The 20,000-nt window shown below is 36.5% G+C and overlaps 1 protein-coding gene across 7 annotated transcripts in view; it reads left to right on the top strand.

The window, feature by feature from the left end:
• The window catches only part of LOC135221028 (regulator of G-protein signaling 7-binding protein-like), a 1,347,771-nt gene that overhangs the window by 1,261,067 nt on the left and 66,704 nt on the right, over positions 1–20,000 (top strand). For 6 of the 7 annotated variants that reach the window (XM_064258752.1, XM_064258751.1, XM_064258757.1 and 3 more), the window contains one exon: positions 568–657. The exons of the other annotated variant lie outside the window; for it this stretch is intronic. In XM_064258752.1, coding sequence (XP_064114822.1) covers positions 568–657 — 90 coding nt within the window. The remainder of the gene's footprint in view (positions 1–567; positions 658–20,000) is intronic. 7 annotated transcript variants of the gene reach the window in all.

The raw sequence follows: 20,000 nt of genomic DNA, 5'->3' as shown, positions 1-20,000 counted from the left end.
TATGAGGAAGGTCAGTAGTTTATTAGGAAAGAAGTTGAATTTCTCTCTCTCTCTCTCTCTCTCTCTCTCTCTCTATATATATATATATATATATATATATATATATATATATATATATATGATATATATATATATATATGTGTGTGTGTGTTGTGTTTGTGTGTGTGTGCGTGTGTGTCCAATGATTCCGCGTCGGCCGAGCCGAGATTCGAACTTCGGACCACCGGATTGGCAGCCGAGCGCGAAAACCACTCGTCCAGCGACGAACATGCAACGTGAAAACACCATACAAATAAACAACTACGAAAGTACTTTTTCCAAATCCCTGTTTCACTTACTTTTTTACCGTGGATTTTATTTAATTATACATATTATATATATATATATATATTATATATATATATATATATATATATATATATAATGTGTGTGTGTGTGTGTGTGTGTGTGTGTGAGTAGAATCTACTAGTCACTTTAACCAGATATATATGCAAATGTAATAGCCACAATGCCCTGTTAACTTCTCAAATTCTTTGCTCTTTTTTGGATACGCTTGTCACTACAAAGCCTTGAGATCCAACTTTCAAAGAAATATGAAGAAATCGTGACGTCCGGTAGCGGGAAACGAACTGGCGATACCATCACCAGGTCGGCAAGGTGAGGATCAAGATCTATTTTAAAAAAAGGAAACTTTATTTGTACATATATACGTGTACATATATATATTTATATATATTTTTGCGTGTGTATATATACTTATGTATAATAAGCGAATACCACAGGAAAATGACAATGGCTTAGTAAAGACGAATGCGCTTGGTTTTTTGCCTATCATTTTCCTGTGGTATTCGCTATAATATATATATATATATATATATATATATATATATATATATGTATGTATATATATATGTGTGTGTGTGTGTGTGTGTGTGTGTGTGTGTGTGTGTAGGGAGAAAGAGAGAGAGAGCCCTTTGCGAGGGAGATAGATCGTATGTTCGAGAACCACCGTAATTCCTGTTTCTTACGAGAATCCTTTTGTTTCTCTTGCGGATAAATTCCCTGCGTATTTATGGCCTAATTATGTCTAGTCGAGATCACATAAATGTCAGAGGCCGCGCTTCTGCTGTCAACCCTCCGGTACAAACGCCGGCATTTATTTTCCAGACGTGAGAGCCGCGCGGTCTCATCGCTTCAGTATTATGTTTTCGTCTGTGCATTGTAACGAGCGAGAAAAGACTGTGTTCCTATTCCCACGCCTATGAAAAGGCAGTCTTTGCGTGTCAGTGGGAAGGCAGTATTTCCACAGCAGTGAAAAGACGGCATTTGCATATCAGTGAAAGATAGAATTACCGTGCCACATGAATGTCAGCAGTGAATCACAATTTTTACACAGTAGTGAAAAGGCCTCCAGTGTCTGCGTGGTGCCCCAGAAAAGGCAGTATTTGTGTGCGCGTGAAGTGGCACTGATCGCATGCCAATAAAAGAAATGGTATTAGCATGCAAATCAGAAAAGCTGCATTTGCTTGCCAGTAAGACAGACCTAGTTAGAAATGAGAAAGTCTTTCCATGATGCGGGGGGGAACGCAGCATTGTATTTCACGTTATGAGATCTTCACACAGGGTGAATGACTGTACTTTTGTGCTTGGAATTACAAATATTTTCGTTCACAGAACTAGTTTAAGGGAGTGATTGTCATATAAGAAGGCATTTTTATGACACAGGAAAGGGCAGTTTTAGCGTGTGCAGAAAAATGCATTATTTTCTGAAGAAAAGAAAGACATTGGACATTCACATGGGGTGACATTTTGGTACTTTGGAAAGGGAGACGTTTCATCATTATTGAATAAAAGGTCGTATCGTCATGCACGGGAAAAATGAATATTTCTACACAGCTTCTTCATGCAAGAAAAATACATCACATTTTTTGCATCTGAGAAGTGAGCTTTTATTCCTCTGAGAAATCAGTTAATTACAAATGGGAACAAGCAGTTATTCACGCAACTAAAGAATGTCTTTTTCGCAAACAAGAAGAGACATCTTATTCATATAAGGAAAGGAAGTCTTCTCAAGGAGAATGCAGCACTTTTCTTTCATGCGCGGAAAAAAAACAGCTTTTCTTTAAATTGCAGCAATTTCAAGCATTAGGGATATGACAAGAACTCTCGTTCCATCGTTATGCTATTTTTAAGTCGAATGTCGTATACGAGTTGCGTGTTGCTCTGATATTTATGCGTCTGGAGTTTTGATGAATGGAGACATTTGGTTTTTACTCCCTTTGTGTTTTCTTCGCTAATAACGTTCCTCTGTGCATTCATGGAGATAAATGACCCCTAGATGGACCGCCAGGCAAGCGGGTGGTGGCCAGCTGAATGAAAACTAATTGTAAACAAGTTTTTCCCGGGAAGGAAATATGTCGGAATAACCCAGCCCATCCGCTTTTCAATGCAGCCGTGTTTGCTCAGTTGAATTAGAGTAATTCGCCTGTTTGCTTTGGGATTCGAGTCAGAGTTTGCTCTACGCTGGTGGATTTTCGTTTTCTCGAAAAGTCCTGTATCCCGTTTTTGTTCCATTTATTGAAAAGTGGTCTTATTTTTTTCTCTCTTTATTTTATTTCATTCACGGTCGTCTTTCTTGTCAAAGTAATGGTTTGGAGGTCTAGTTGACATTTCTCGTCTATAAACCTTCATATGAACGCAGAAATTTTTCTAGACATATCAATTCTCAACAAAGAATTGTGTGAGTTATGTTTTAATTCCGCCTAAAAGATTGTATTAAGGCTGCATGAGTGCTTCACGTGTATTTGTCTGCATTAATCGAAAGCATAGCTATATATTTTGGGGCCCTGGTCTTGATTCAGTGAGAGGTCCAGTTTTTTTTAAGGTTAAGAAAAATATTGAAAAAAATTGTCTAAATGTGCACTTCAGTTTGAATGGACAATTTGGAAACAGGGTCATTGCGCATTTCCCAAAAAGAAAACCAAACTGGCGACTTAGTTGTTAAAAAAAAAAAAAAAAAAAAAAAAACGGTTTGTACAAAATAAACCATCAGTAATGATTTCCATCTTGCTTCTTATAGCGAAGTCATTTATAGTGGCACCGGTGAAAGGCATCTTAATAGCATTGGACCAATTTTCGCTGACTTTTAGTAGATCAGAATTTTCTGCACCAAGTATACTACATACCTACTGTCAACAGTTATTCCTTCATAGAGTATGAAGACTAAATTATGGTGCTACATATGTATAAAGACGAAAACGCAAGTGAACAGCGAGAGAAATATTATTGCCAAAAAAACAGCAATTAAAAGAGTATGATTCTCTCGCCTTCCCCCTTATCTATTCACAACATAATTGAATGTGAGTATTGCTCGCTATCCTTCCAAACTTACGAAATCAGGAGTGACTATTTGTCTTACGAAATCAGGAGTGACTATTTGTTTTATCGTACTCCCATGCGGTGCATCCGCTAACTGGAAACCGTTTGTTTTCAATCATTGTGTTTCTGATCAGGCAAAAAAAGGCTAGTACATATTCCACCTAGATAGGCTATCGTGTTTTTGCGTCGATCGTAATGTATTGTCTGTAGATCTCACAAAATCTATCATGGGAACGTCGACATGTTTTAATGTGTATAGCCGGGTTACAAGTTTTTTTAAGGATCATAGAAACAAGAGGGAATAAATTAAGTTTTTTTCTTATTTCTACTTCTGGGTGTCCCGTATTCTGTTTCCGCTGTTCTCTGTCTGCTCTCTTGCAACAGTAGAAACTGTCTTTTTAATCTGTTTTATGTCATAAGAATGACATCATTTGGGCTGCAAAATTGGATGATATCAGCGATGACGTGCGCTATCGCCAAGTTGTGAAATTTCCTGAATATTTGGGAATTTTTCTCTGTTTCGCAATGCCCTCCATTTTCCTTTTTTATGATCTTGTCACTATCATCTGTTGCCCGAGCCCTTTGGCTTCCATAATAACAAAATTTCACTTATTTCATTATAACGTATTAAAGTGTGAAAAGTTTCCTCTAGTCTCGTGCCTAGGAATCAGTTACGCAACGGTGTATTGATTGGTCCATTAGTAAATTAAGGTCTGGATATTGGTTTGGTTGTTCCATTATTTAGCAGGCACCGAAGGAATGACTAGCTCTCCTATGTGTGCAAAAATATAATTTAGTTTATTGATATCCGCTTGTGAAGTTGCCACAGAATAAAACTTCCTTGTATGAGATGTAATAGAAATAATGGCAATAAGAGCTAAATTTTCGTAGACGTGAAACAAAGTACAATTGAAAAGTACTTAAGATGAATAGCGTAACATACAAAGTTAATAGAAGACGTTTAGACGAAGTGAGGTGAAGATGACTTGAAGATGCACGAGTCATTCTTGGGCGTCACGTGACCGTAGACCACCTTGCTGGCGCGTTGTCTTCAAAGGCTACCTGGGACGAGTTTCCCAGCCCGAACCTCCAGCAGATGGAAGGTTAAATTGCTTTCGTGTTTCCAGGCAGTTCTCTCTGCCTCTGCAACTTCCTCAGTTACCTCCTGACTGATTAAGAGCTGCCTGTCGGCGATGCAGTTAAGGTCATCGGCGTCATTTACTTCCTCTTGTCCGTTCTGTAAAGGCATGATATTGCTGCTGCCTGTAATTCGATGAGTATGGAACAGGGAAGTGAATCAAGATCAAGGAGATGAGTTGCCTTTTTGAAAGTTCCTTGGATGACGGCGTAGAATTTGGGTGACTGAAAGCTATTGGGTATATCTGACTTATATGGTAATCCGGGATGCTGACCAGAAATATAAATGTATATTAGTCAGCGTTTTTGTTTAGGGAAATGTAACTGTAACCTCGCTTGTCAGCAAAGACCTAAGTATTAGACCTTAAGCGTTGAATTAAAGTACTTGATGGTAATTGCGACACATGTCAACACACTAAATAAACGCGTTTACTTAGTTGGAAGTATTTCAAAATGACTAACCAGTAGTAGCATAGTCTACGTAATTGACCCTGGAATGGCTTGACAAAATAAGAGTCCGTGTCCAAACTTTTCATTAAAAGGATAACTTATCTTGAGAAATTGTAGATTGAAATCCCCACCTCTCAGATACTCAGTTGTTATTAAATTGTCATTTTATAAGTTCTTCATTATTATTATTATTATTTATTTATTTTTTATTTATTTATTTATTTATTTATTTATTTTTGGTCTATCACAGTCTTCCAATTCGACTGGGTGGTATTTACAGTGTGGTGTTCCGGTTTGCATCCTGCCTCCTTAGGAGTCATCACTTTTACGAAGTGCGCCGTTTCTAGGATCACACTCTTCTGCACGAGTCCTGGAGCTACTTCAGCTTCTAGTTTTTCCAGATTCATTTTCAGGGATCTTGGGATCGTACCTAGTGTTCCTATGATTATGGGTACAATTTCCAGTGGCATATCCCATAGACTTCTTATTTCTATTTTCAAGTCTTGATACTTATCCATTTTTTCCTTTTCTTTCTCTTCAACTCTGGTGTCCCATGGTATTGCGACATCAGTGAGTGATACTTACTTCTTGATTTTGTTTATTATTATTATTTTTTTTTTTTTTTTTTTTGCTCTATCACAGTCCTCCAATTCGACTGGGTGGTATTTATAGTGTGGTGTTCCGGGTTGCATCCTGCCTCCTTAGGAGTCCATCACTTTTCTTACTATGTGCGCCGTTTCTAGGATCACACTCTTTTGCATGAGTTCTGGAGCTACTTCAGCCTCTAGTTTTTCTAGATTCCTTTTCAGGGATCTTGGGATCGTGCCTAGTGCTCCTATGGTTATGGGTACGATTTCCATTGGCATATCCCATATCCTTCTTATTTCTATTTTCAGATCTTGGTACTTATCCATTTTTTCCCTCTCTTTCTCTTCAACTCTGGTGTCCCATGGTATTGCGACATCAATGAGTGATACTTTCTTCTTGACTTTGTCAATCAACGTCACGTCTGGTCTATCCGTTCTGATACCAGAGTCCCAGAGGATCTTTGCCTGATCGTTTTCTATCACTCCCTCAGGTTGGTGCTCGTACCACTTATTACTGCAAGGTAGCTGATGTTTCTTGCACAGGCTCCAGTGGAGGGCTTTTGCCACTGAATCATGCCTCTTTTTGTACTGGTCCTGTGCAAGTGCCGGGCATTCGCTTGCTATGTGGTTTATGGTTTCATTTTTCGTATTGCACTTCCTACATATGGGAGAGATGTTATTTCCGTCTATCGTTCTTTGAACATATCTGGTTCTTAGGGCCTGATCTTGTGCCGCTGTTATCATTCCTTCAGTTTCCTTCTTTAGCTCTCCCCTCTGTAGCCATTGCCATGTGTCATCGCTGGCTAGTTCTTTAGTCTGTCTCATGTATTGTCCGTGCATTGGCTTGTTGTGCCAGTCCTCTGTTCTGTCTGTCATTCTCCTGTCTGTATATTTCTGGGTCTTCGTCTACTTTTATTAGCCCATGCACTCTTTAGCCACTCGTCTTCACTGGTTTTCAGATATTGCCCCAGTGCTCTGTTCTCGATGTTGACGCAGTCCTCTATACTTAGTAGTCCTCTCCCTCCTTCCTTTCGTGTTATGTATAGTCTGTCCGTATTTGCTCTTGGGTGTAGTGCTTTGTGTATTGTCATATGTTTCCTGGTTTTCTGATCTATGCTGCGGAGTTCTGCCTTCGTCCATTCCACTATTCCTGCGCTGTATCTGATATTATTTTATTATTATTATTATTATTATTATTATTATTATTATTATTATTATTATTATTACAAGAGGAAAAGAATGCTACAAGCCTAAGACCCCAACAAGGAAAGAATTCCAGTATATAAAAGGAAACTGAAAAGCAAAAAATATACTAGGAAACAGAAATAACAAAGTAAACAAATATGTAATCAAAGTAAAGTAAACAGAACACAAAAATAAACTATACAGTGAGGCTCGTGTCGTCATGCCCAACAAAAATAAGCTTTTTCTTAAAGTTGAAACTTCTGAAGGTCCAGCGATCCAGTTACTGGATCAGGAAGACCGACTGAAAAATCCTTGTTTATATTTTGTATATTCATCTTTTATCCTTTTCTCTGGTTGATTAGTTACAAGAGTCGGTCGTTTTTTTCACTAGTATTGATTTCAGTGTATCTAGATTCCTATAAATGTTTGTTTTTGATTCTGTAAAGTTTTTGTTTTTGCGTTATGAGTTCGTCACACATTTTGGTTTGTTTATTTGAGAGAGAGAGAGAGAGAGAGAGAGAGAGAGAGAGAGAGAGAGAGAGAGAGAGAGAGAGAGAGAGAGAGAATACCTTAATGAAGCCCTTGTGCCGTTTTAAGTTTTCATAAGAATTTAAACTTTTAAGCATGCCTATCGTCATCATAGCGTATGAAAACATATTATGTATAATATTGGAGTTCTAAAAACACATATAGTTAAGTTTAGGTTTCAGTATAACCCAGAATCCTCTTAGTTGTTGTAGTCCTTAAGACTCCCAAGGAGCAAGGGGTTGGTGAACTATTCATCTTTATATGATTCCTTAACAACAAAATCAGTAAATTCAAATCCGCTAGTCGCGGTGGACAGGCCCCTCCAGTCCGCCTATTAGGGAAATTTCCTTCCAGAAACACTCTGACTTCACAAAGCGACAAACTGAAACATTTTCCGAAAACGCTCACCAACAACCTTGTACTATTAGTTGTGCTGGTACACAATGTCTTGTGGTTTCCACATCTGTCATTTTTCTGGAGGTGTCAGCCTTTTCCGGGCGTTTCTACCATTATTTTTAAGGTTAAAATCACCGTTTTCATTTTAATTTGTGTTTATAGCTCAGGACTTTTTAGCATAATCACTTTTTTGCTCTTCATTCATTTTACGGATGCTCGCTTGAATTCTTTTAACACGGAAATTCCTAAAGCTTCCTCGTCTTTGGACAAAGCCAAAGTGAAGGTTTAGGGTCTGAACTGCTCTTTCTTGAAAGCGATTCCAATTTCCCCCTGACTTCTAGTGATTGTGTGGCCCTTTGCAAGGTCTTTTCTCTAATGAGGGGATTTAGGATATGGGAGGTATATCCCGCTCTGCTGACTTGTGGCCATTCATTAAAGAAATCCGCTAGAATGACTCTCCTTTATCATGTAGGTCCCTTTGGGATGGTTCTTATGTACGTTTTTCCAGCTGATTTTTTAGGCTTGAATGGCTGCTGGGTCCTCCATTCCCCCCCCCCCCCCCCCCCCCCCTACGATCCGGTATCAGAAAATTAATGTTTCTCTCTCTCTCTCTCTCTCTCTCTCTCTCTCTCTCTCTCTCTCTCTCGCTGGCTTCTGCTAAAGATATTTTCAAGTATATCTTCGAAGTTCTTCTTTCGCTTTGTCTTCATCTTTTTCTTTTCCCGCTGCCTGATTGTTATTTTTATATTAAATGGCATTGTCAGGTTCTTTCCCAAATTTTCTTAATAATTAGTTATTAGATCTAGGCGTTCAAAAATAAAAAAATAAATAAATAAATAAAAAGCTCCATAAGTGGTTATCATCCGGTTTTCAGGTACCATTTTTGGGATGAGGTTGCTCCACTTACACCTTTTGCAAGGGGCGGATTTACCGACTGCCTTTGGTTTCTATTAGAGGTCACCAGTCAAAGTACTGACCAGAGCCAGATATTGCTATATTCTTTGATCGGTTGAGCAAACGTGTTACAGCATTAAGCTGCTATGTTTTGTGTTAGGTCATATATTTTTAAAACGTAACGTAATTTTATTTCAGTTATCTCCATTTGAGTAATGTTATGTTGTGTTGAATTACTTCATAAATAGTCTTTGTTATTTTAAAAATATAATATCATGTAAAACATGTAAAAATTGCAAGGCGGATAATTCTCAAATACATTGCGCAAGAATGATAACTACGAATCTCTCTCTCTCTCTCTCTCTCTCTGAATGCATGTTGCTAGAAAAACCTGACCACGAAAAATGACTCTGAAATCTATTTATCTATTGATACATGCATATATTTTTTCCTGCATTTTTACCACACACGAACCACTAGGAGATAAAATGTTACTTTTTCTGTAGTTTCTAAAACCCTGGAAATTTGTAAATGAAGCGTGTCTCGGATAAACAACGCCATTTTTCTCTACTGCGTGAAAAGGTTAAATAAAATGAGAAATTGATTTGATATGATAGCATATTTTTCCACCTTCAGTGGGAGCGTCTGGAAAGAAAATGAGTCGTAGGGAAAACAGTTCCGCGCATTCTTCACGTAAGGAACTGAGAAAACGTGTAATACCGATTACTGGTAACGGTAAAAATAGTCTTTGCTGAAGTTATGAAAGCGCTTGAAGAGTACGAACGGAAAGGGATCATTTCTCTGCCACGGTCATTGATCAACAAAACACACAGTTTCGCGAAACGTGGGAAGGTTGTTTTTCACCTGGGTGTGCGATCTAATCTGGTTAAAAGGCAACCGATAAAAACGCCCTATGAAAGTTTCTGCAATTATTGACTCGTCAAAGAGACAGACGCAAACACGATCGGTGATAAAAGGCAGTTACACAGACAAACGTTGTTGAACGCGTCCGAGCAGGCTTGCGTAAACAAGAAAATAAGAATTCATATACAGGGGGACGATCAACAAACAACCCATCACCGTAGGGGGTTAGTTCCATCAGTGGACTTCATGGGGTGCACTGTAGGCATAACTTAAGGTTCTTTGCAGAGTGTCTTCGGCCCCTAGCTGCAACCACTTTCGTTCCTTTTACTGTACCTCCTTTTATATATACTCTTTCTTCATCTCACTTTCCACCCTCTCCTAACACTTGATTCATAGTGCAACTGCTTTGAGGTTTTCCTCCTGTTACACCTTTCAAATCTGTTACTGTCAATTTCCATTTCCGCGCTGAATGACCTCATATGCCCCAGTACTTGGCCTTTGGCCTAAATTTTATATTCAACTCAACAAGCAACCTACGAGTGGTTTAGAAAATAGACAGAGGCAGTCATAGACATATTCAAAAACAATTTCCTAGCGCACAAGCGGATGATGACAGACAGACAAACGCCCACAAGTGCACAGGTATGGACACATGATAGAGAGAGAGAGACTGGCATTTAACTGCAAACAGTAGGTTAAACATACAAAAAAGTTGTCTGTGACTTAAAAGACGAAAATCTTGACAGGTATGTTAGTGCAACGTTGTTCCCTTAACCGATGGCTGCTATGGTAAGAATAAAATGTAGAGGAATTGAGATTTATTGCCCACTGTTTCTTAAAATCATTATTTTATTTATACTTTGACTGCTACAGCCTCATTTTGTTAGCAAGTAGAGAAAGAGTTTTCTAGCTATGATTGACAAGAAAGTACGCCATGTTAAGCACCAAAACCAACGGTCAACTTGGTTTCCAAGAACACTAATTTGCTGCAAACGTGTAATATGCATCCGTTGTTTTGAGATCATTGTTTAAATTCTTAAAGCATCCCTTTGAAAAAGATAAAAGAGCTGCCCTTAAAAAATTGCTGAGTCTATTACGTAAGGGGCCCTTAACATCGCTCTTAATATTAGCTTCAAGAATTTAATGTGTTGAGAAATGATTCAGTCTCATCAGTTAATATTCATTTTCCATATATATATATATATATATATATATAATATATATTATTAAAATATATATATAATTATTATATATTATAATAATATAATGTATGTATGTATTCCCATAATAAATATATATATAATATTAATATAGATATAAATATATATACAGATATATATATATTAATTATATATATAATATATTTATATATAACACAACCACACAAATATAAACATATATTTATATATATATATATATATATATATATATATTATATATTTTCTATATATATATATATATATATATATATATATATTATATATACACACAAAACATATACAAACATATATAATATTATAATATATTAGTAATATTTATTATATTATAAGATATAATATATACTATATATATATATACACTCACAAACATATATATATATATACATATATATATATCTATATACGTAAATACACACACCCAACATATAAAATATATATATAAATAAATATACATATTATATACTATAAATATATATAATATATTATTATATATATATATATATATAAATATATATAATTATTATATATATATATATGTGTGTGTGTGTGTTGGTGTGTGTGTATTTACGTATGCGTACCTGTTTGTATCCATGTGTGTGCGGTCTTTGCTTATTACCTAACAATATGCATATTACCTGCGAAAAGGTTTTTTCTCGTATTCCGATAAAGGCTACAAGATGTATTAGAAAGAAGCCCATTCATAAACACAAGTGCAGCTTCAAGACGAAGAGAAACTAATGTCTATTGAAAACCGATTGGAGGAAGTCGTCCGATATCACGAGATAAAATAAGTCTGTTGGTTCATTTGGACTCTGATGTTGATTCGTTATATTTGTTTATGTCGTTGATTGTGTACAGCTGTTTACTCATGAGATTGCCTTGTTTGTTTTTGCGTCATGTTCGCTTGTTTTTTGAAGGGATATTATTTTCTCTCTCGCTCTCTCTCTCTCTCTCACTCTTCAAAACGTTGTAACCTCAATTTTCGTATTCATTTTGACCGTTTTGGATTGAAAACTCCATCATGGCCAGTGATGGTTATTGAGCAAGAGTCCTGATGTGCTTGTGAGGCGAAACTTGGATGTTTATATAAGATTTTGCTTCAGTAATTGTGGATAATACGAAGTCAGGGGTAATGAAACACTTTTGAAGATAATCGCACAACAGACGAACCATAACTTCAAGGTGTGCCTTTACTTAATATGCCGTGTTCGACAGTACTGATACTTTGCTGACCTAAATATTCGTCTTATTGCTTGCTTCTCAGAACTGTTGTTACTGATGGAATATAATTTTCATTGTGGTACTTGAAGTGGCTTGGATTCCACCTGGGTTATGTCTTTTTCATTTTATTTTACTTTATTTTATTTTTCTGCTTTAAGTTTTTATTCAATAAATTATTTACCAAAGAGTACAACAAATCTAGAACTATATTCATTTTGATCTAGAGTACATTGCTTTCAATGTTACAAAAATTCCAGAATGCCATAGTAACTGATGTAGCCTCAACCACCCTCGTATGGAATGCTGATGGCTACAAGCAACACACTTGGTATTTGTATTGATGGTTTTGGCCTCACTTGCCATGAATTGCTCTTAGTAGTGGCTTAACGCTTCGAATGTTAATTCTTTTTTACGGTTTGGAATCATATGCTCCAACGCTCTTCAGATGGAATTCTCAAGCGATACAATAAAATACTCATATTTACCTCTCCCTTTGGCTTTAGTTCCCTTAAGTAACTGACCAGTTGCAACAATATTTGATATAACATAGCCCTGGTGATGAAATCATCTTTTTTGTTGCATTTAGATTTGGCTGCTGAGTTGTGTTCGACCAAGGGCGATAATTAGTTGTAACTTTCACTTTAGCTTTAGTTACAGAATGTTTGACAAAGAGCAACAATAATAAATGTAACATACATTTTAACTCAGCTTTTGGTCACTGATGTAACATACATACATACATACGTACATAATATATATATATATATATATATATATATATATATGTGTGTGTGTGTGTGTGTGTGTGTGTGTCTGTGTGTGTGTATGTATGTATGTAGTATGTATGTATGTATAGAGAGAGAGGGGGAGAGAGACTACATCTATCTAAAATACCGTGTCTGGGATCACTTTCACTTAGGTTCAACCATCGTCAACCCAACTGCCAGCTCTATACGAGAGACTATTGATCACTGGTGTGAGGAACGAAAACTTTATACATGATTTCTTTCACCTATAACATTTGGTCTCCAGCCGAGTTGACACTGCAATGAAGATTGTTCCCTGGAGTGTAATTATTAGGGATTGCTCGTGGTGTAGTGGGTAGGGGGAGGGGGGAGGTAGGGGGGCCGTTTCTGCGAAGTTTGGTGTTTAAGTGTTGTTTCGTTCATATTTTCGCTATACTCATTGTTTCCTGTCTGGAGAAAATGTCATTGGTACTTCCAAGCAAGACAGGCGTTGCACAAAGTCATTTTTTATATTTCGAGATTTATGTATCAGCAGTATCAAATATTCTTTCCTAATTGCTTCATTATACAGATCTCTCTCTCTCTCTCTCTCTCTCTCTCTCTCTCTCTCTCTCTCTCTCTCTCTCTCTCGTTCTGTTGGTTTGAATATTTCGATTCCAGTAAAACAGCGCGATTTCCTGTCTCCATCTGACGCAGATCGAATACGCAACACAGCGCCTCAGTGGCGCGATCGGAATGGTCTTGACCTGCCACCTCGGTGGCCGCGAGTTCGATTCACCGGCATTCCATTGAGGAGTTATAGATATGTATTTCTGGTGATAGAAGTTCACTCTCGACGTGGTTCGGAAGTCACGTAAAGCCGTTGGTCCCGTTGCTGAATAACCACTGGTTCCATGCACGTAAAAACACCATACAAACAATACGCAACATCGGTTCTCGATGCCACTACAGTGGTTTTATCTTTTGTAATAATCTTTATTATGTTTTTACGTTATGAAGAGTTTTTTTTTTTTTCTTATTTATATTCAAAATATAAAGATGTTAAATTTCGTCCTTTGACTGTATAGTCATTGTCTCCCGACCTTCCGTGAGATTGTGGGGATGACAAAGGTTTTATCTTTTGTAATAGTTTTTTTTTACTTATTTGTATTAAATATATAAAGATGTTAAATTTCGTGGTTTGATTTTTAGTTCATTAAAATATTTTTTAATATTTTTTTTTGGTAAAAGTTTGTTTTACTTATTTGTATTAAATATATAAAGATGTTAAATTTCGTGATTTGACTCTTAGTTCATTAAAATATCGACGGTGTAAAATACGGTATTTATAGTCATTGTCTCCCGAACTTCCGTGAGATTGTGTGGATGACAAATACTCTGTAATGACAGCGAAATGCTTTCCCTTTGTTTTCAGCGACCCTTAATCTTCACGAGTTACACCGGGAAGCCAAGAACTTCTAATGAGGCTTGTAATTATGCAAGAAAGACGTTAATCATTAAGTGACGTATACTACCCGAGTGACACGCCAAAGCCAAAAAAATAAAAAGATATGAGCGTTTTAAGAAAATGGGACAAATTCTCTTTTTAAACTATTCCGTAATCTTTCGCAAACATTTGAATTCGTTCTCATTTAGCGTGCTTGATTTTCTCTCTCTCTCTCTCTCTCTCTCTCTCTCTCTCTCTCTCTCTCTCTCTCTCTCTCTCTCTCTCTCCATCGTGTTGACAGGTATTTGGTGGCTTCATTAGTATAACTCGACCTGTCATCAACAAGGAGAGAATAGAGTTGTGTGGTGGTCGAGGTGGGGGATAGGGGGGGGGGGGGAGGGGGAGAATTTGAGAGGGGGAGGGGGAGTAGGAAGAGAAATGAAATGGAGGTAGGGCTGGGGGATTTGATGACCTTGGGGAGGGTGTTGGTTGGGGCTGGGGTGGGGTGGGGGGTTGGGTGTCACTGTCACAGGACGCATTAAAGGAGCTTTTGATCACAAATCAAGAAAACAGCATCGTCGTTGATGTAGATGGAATCGAGGAGTTCTGAGAATTACAAAGACATCATATCGACTACTATGCTATTTAATCAAATTTCGCTTGAACTCGACAAAAATTAAGCGAATATAATTATTTTATTTTTATCGAATTCAAACAAAATTTTATTGGATAACATTTGGAAGTTGTTTATATGTGTATATGTGGTCTTGGTATTGTTTAGTAATATAGATTTACTTGTTGCAAAGTCGACACTCTTTAATGTTCGATGAAATACGCAAAGGAAATTTATGCAGCTTTCAAAATTTAGTCAGATGATATTTTGCTAATAATTAACGGGACTTAATTTTATGAATGCAGTTAAAAATCTTCACCATTAGTAGTTTGTGGTTTGGTTATAGGGGAGAGACATTTCTGGATAAAGGATATTATGAAGACAGAGGCCAAGTATGTAAACAAGTTTTAAACACAACCAAAATCCAATCGCAATATATATAAACCAGAGGATAATCAAGGTTATTGAAGCCATTTACCATAACTCATCGCGAATGACTTCAGAACGGAAATGAGAGAGAAAGTCCTTTGGCTGTGGAAAGTCAAAGTCATCAGCATTCAAATCGTGAACGGATGTCAAATAGCATTCTGAAAGAAGAGATCTTACGTAGCTCTTCAGGAGTCGTCGAATCAAATCGTACTGTATCAAAAGTCAAGGAGATTAAATTATCGATTCTAGCTTTTCTGGCGTCGCAACATCAAAGAGACAAAAGAGCAACGAGTTTAGCTGAAGGATACAAAAACAGTTAAAGGAAAAAAGCTCATCCTATCTGAACTGGAGTAGATTAATGAATCTTCTTTCATTCGTCGCGAGTGGCTTAATTACGAGGATCCTCAGAAGAAGAAGAAGAAGAAGAAGAAGGTGAGGGACGAAAACAAGTCTGAATTGAAATGGATGGCTCTTTGCCTGCGTGGCAGACATTTTGATTTCATCTCAGATAATCGCCACATGCTTATTAGCCACCCTTTTTTATTTACCTCTTCATGACTTTTCTAATTCCTTTTTATTGTAAGCCATAATCTTATTTTTCATCAGATCTTCATGAAGGTATAAGGGACTAAACGGTTCCCAGGTTATCTAACCCAAATGATTGTGATAGATCTGTGTTCTAGGTCAATAGGTCACAAACAAACAAAAATCTTCAAAAACCAGATGTGAATATGTTCTAAAATATGATAATCAACAGGACAAAATCGTATTGTTATTTCACTCGCCTGTCGGAGCTCCGAGACGTGTTTCTCAAGATGTAAACCTTTCGCAAAAAAAAAAAAAAAAAAAAAAAAAGAAAGAAAGCGGGACGCCATATCTTAAAAACTAATCATAGAATTTTCTTGAAAATAATGTCTATATTTCCCACACCTAACCTAAGGGTATGGCAAAAAAAACCGGGGTTGGTGCAATACTAGCTTACATCTCAGGAATTTACCTCCAGACACCCTCAAAATAACGGAATACTTATCATCATTAATTACCGATGTCCTACGCATAGCAGTGCGCTCAGCTGAAACGAATAACAAAGACTGATCCACAACAATTCTTACAAAAATTATAGTAAAACAGTGGCCAGTGTTCCAGACGTCTGATACTAAATTTTTACTTTTATATTTTCTGATGGTTTCAATTGCTTCTTGCATTCAAATGTAATTACCTTTTGAGTTGATCATAAAATTCTTTGGCATGCTGAAGTTAGCTGAATGTCATGGACGTTATTATTTTTGCATTTTTTTTTCTTTTTTCAGTTTTTCGTTTTCTCCACTTGGCTCTCCATCAGAAAAGTATTCTCCTCTGCCTTACGAAAGAATTCCTCTCTCTCTCTCTCTCTCTCTCTCTCTCTCTCTCTCTCTCTCTCTCTCCTGCCATCAGAACTTTGTACCTCATTTTTATTTCTACGGAGTGTCAGTGGAGGCGACATCCTATTGCTTTGCTACTGTAAGGAACAAAATCCTCCTTTGTTATATATACATATACATATATATGTGTGTGTGTTCACATTGTAAACACATACATACAAAAGTTTTGTGTAGATGAATTTGTAAGAGATGTGAGAAACCCGTCAGTTTTTATATAGTTCCCTTTCCTGGAGAAGAATGTAGGTCGACGGAGCAGGAAAAGTGGACGTATAAAGTACATAAAACCTAACAAGGTTTCCATTCCTTTTTGAAAGGAAAAATAAAAATGTTACCATTGAAGTAAAAACTGGTTAGAGATGGTAAAAGAAAATAGAAGTTTGTTATGTCGCGTATCCTTCTAGAAACCTTTTCACTTGTCATTTCATCATCTCCTGGTGCCTAGTCATTGTTTATCCTTTTAATTTTCACCTATTTACGTCTGTAGTAGCCGCTTCCAATACTTCTCAGATTTACACACATAAAACTCTTCGGTGTGTGTGTATATATATATATATATATATATATATATATATATATATATATATATATATATTATATATATATATATATATGTGTGTGTGTGTGTGTGTATATATATATATATAATATATATATATATATTTATATATGTGTATATATATATATATATATATATATATATGTATATTATTAATTATTATAATATAAATAATATAATAATATATATATATATATATGTATATATATCTTCTATAATAATGGGCGTTATGTCTTTCCGTCCGTCTGTCATTCAATCACGGCCTAACGGCTGGTCCGACGAGTATGAAACTTGGCAGGGTTACAGTGGGGACCCCTAAGATGATTTATAATGGGGTTTCATCCTACTTCCCCCCTACCCCCCGTCTCCGAAAGGGGTGGGATGAGTAGGGATTCCCTAAAACGGAGCTGGTTCTGCCCGTGAAACGGGGCTGGTTATGTCCGTAGACTTAGTTAATTTAGGAATTTGTCGTACATAATTTCTGTTTACATATGTTTGCTAGTATATATAATGCATGTATGTCTGTAATTTACTTTATATATATGTGTGTGTGTGTGTGTATCAGAGAGAGAGAAAGAATACGTGAAGTTAGATGGAGAGAGAAGTTTAATACATTCTGTATCGCCTTCAATATTGTTTACTGTGAGAGAACGAACCCTGTTCCATTCATTTACAAGTACCGTTCTGTGTGTGTGTTTTTTTTTTCTTTCTTTTTTGATTGTTCAATGATTTTGTTTGATGTGCCGCCATGTATGACCTTTTTGCGGATCTTTGCATATTGGTCAAGGTTCATGACATTGTTGGTTGATCTCCAATATTTGCTTGTTCTTGTGTAAGTGCACATTTGCGCCCTTCATACAGACTACCTTTGTATGATTATTGTTTAACAGGTCTTTTCTTCCTTTAGTTGTCGTTTCAAGAAAATTGACGTAATTTAATGTTTGACTATTTTTGTGTGACATCAATCGTTTCACCTTTTGTGTTCATTCGATTTCTTTGTTTATAGCAGTGGTTCTTAAACTTGGGGGGCGCGAGCCCTGAAGAAAAATTAAAAATTGTCTAATTATATACTCTATTCTCTTAACAATAGTAAGGAATTAATATTCAGAAGTTTATGAAAAATGCCAAAAGTATCGACTTATGGCGTTAATTTCCTATAGTGTATTACTCTAGTTAGACTCGTTGGGCTTCCCATGTTTTGTAATTATTGACCTCCTTCCCATCCCTCAAAACCCTTTATTCTCTCTCTCTCTCTCTCTCTCTCTCTCTCTCTCTCTCTCTCTCTCTCTCTCTCTTTTAATCTGGGTTGGAACTTTACTTATAGATGCAAGGGGGCCGTGTAGGGAAGGGCCAACTCTTTGAGTGGGAGTGGAAGGACCATCTCTTAGAGCGTGGTAATAAAAAAAAAGTTTAAGAACCGCTGGTTTATAGCCATCTATTTACAATTTTTTCATCTTAAAGATGGTTGGGGAGAACTCTTAAAGCTCCTCATTCATTCGCAAGTGATAAATTCTTCCCATCTCGTATTCTAAAACAAAAAATAATTGCTCATCAGCGTGGATCCTAACGCGTTTCTGTAAATCGCCCTTTTTGTTTTGTCATTTTTATCGTTTCTTTTTGGATTTAATTAAGCGAAGATGCATATTTGGTTTCCATTGTGATCTGAATGTATTTTCCTTCCTATTGTGCAATGTTTTTATGAACTGCTTGAATCGGTTGTCCTCATTGAGATGAAGGGGAAATTTTTAAATGTTACTTTGGTGTTGAATTACAGCAGTTATAATAGTAACGTTGAAGAGAGAGTGACATCCATTCGTACATGAATGAAAATGGAAACTTTCAGCTTTTTTTTTCAGCCTCTTCAATTCATCTTTATATTCTGTAGTGGTGTTGATATGAATTGTAGTCTGGGATGTTTTTCCTTTCATAGTCGATGAATCGCGCTCTTTCTATGTCATCGGTCTACTGTACATTCAATGATTTTGCTCACACGTTGAAGTATTATTTAAAAATAATCTCTGTTCCGTCAAGTCAAGCTTTCTTGCTAGGCTCCTCAAAACAAACCTGATTCGGAAAAAAAAAATGGATTTACGATTTGAGTAGCATAAGCATTTCTTTATTTCTTTTGCATTCCAGTGTCAATAAATTTTGGATTAAAATGTTTACGATTGTCCGTTTTCTAATACACACTTGTTCCCAGTTGTTATTGTGAATTCTATTTATGTAAATATGATCTTTATTTCATCATCATTCATGCTCATTGTTGAACGCCGGAAAGGCCGATAATAGTTCAGCTCGACTTATTTTTTTTATATCAAAGTAGTTTGATTCAATTCAACGTTATCTTGCCACTTCTTACGTTGTTTTATAACCTTAGCTGTCCTAATACTTTTGTTTCTGTTCAGTGATGCAATACAGGTGAGGTGTATCTTGTTCGATTGTGCCGATTGGGTGTAAGTATGCTCTGCCATGCTGTTACTGTGTTCGATTGCGTTATATTCCATGTGGAATGCATCTCTCTCTCTCTCTCTCTCTCTCTCTCTCTCTCTCTCTCTCTCTCTCTCTCTCTCTCTCTCTCTCACACACACACACACACACACACGTACCCATACATGATATGAACTTATATTTTTTAAAATCAACTAATATAGCAGAATATTATCATTCAGACTTAACTTGTATTGTCTATATCTAATTTTTTTCTTCTAATAAATATAGGATTGTGTCTCTACGTCCAAAGAAGCATTCAGGAGAGAACACGGATGGCCATGTATTATTATTCTTAGTAGTAGTAGTAGTAGTAGTAGTAGTAGTGTAGTAGTAGTATTCAACATCCACTGAGTTGTGGAAGCGAGGTGGATTCATATATTTTCACAAAACCCTATTCTGCCTCAACAAGTTTGTCTCATCTTAGAGGTTACCCAACTTTAATGCTTACTGAAAAGTAAC

This window comes from Macrobrachium nipponense, chromosome 2, assembly GCF_015104395.2.
Source record: "Macrobrachium nipponense isolate FS-2020 chromosome 2, ASM1510439v2, whole genome shotgun sequence".
Taxonomy (NCBI): domain Eukaryota; kingdom Metazoa; phylum Arthropoda; class Malacostraca; order Decapoda; family Palaemonidae; genus Macrobrachium; species Macrobrachium nipponense.
This window is presented reverse-complemented; position numbering and strand designations above follow the sequence as displayed.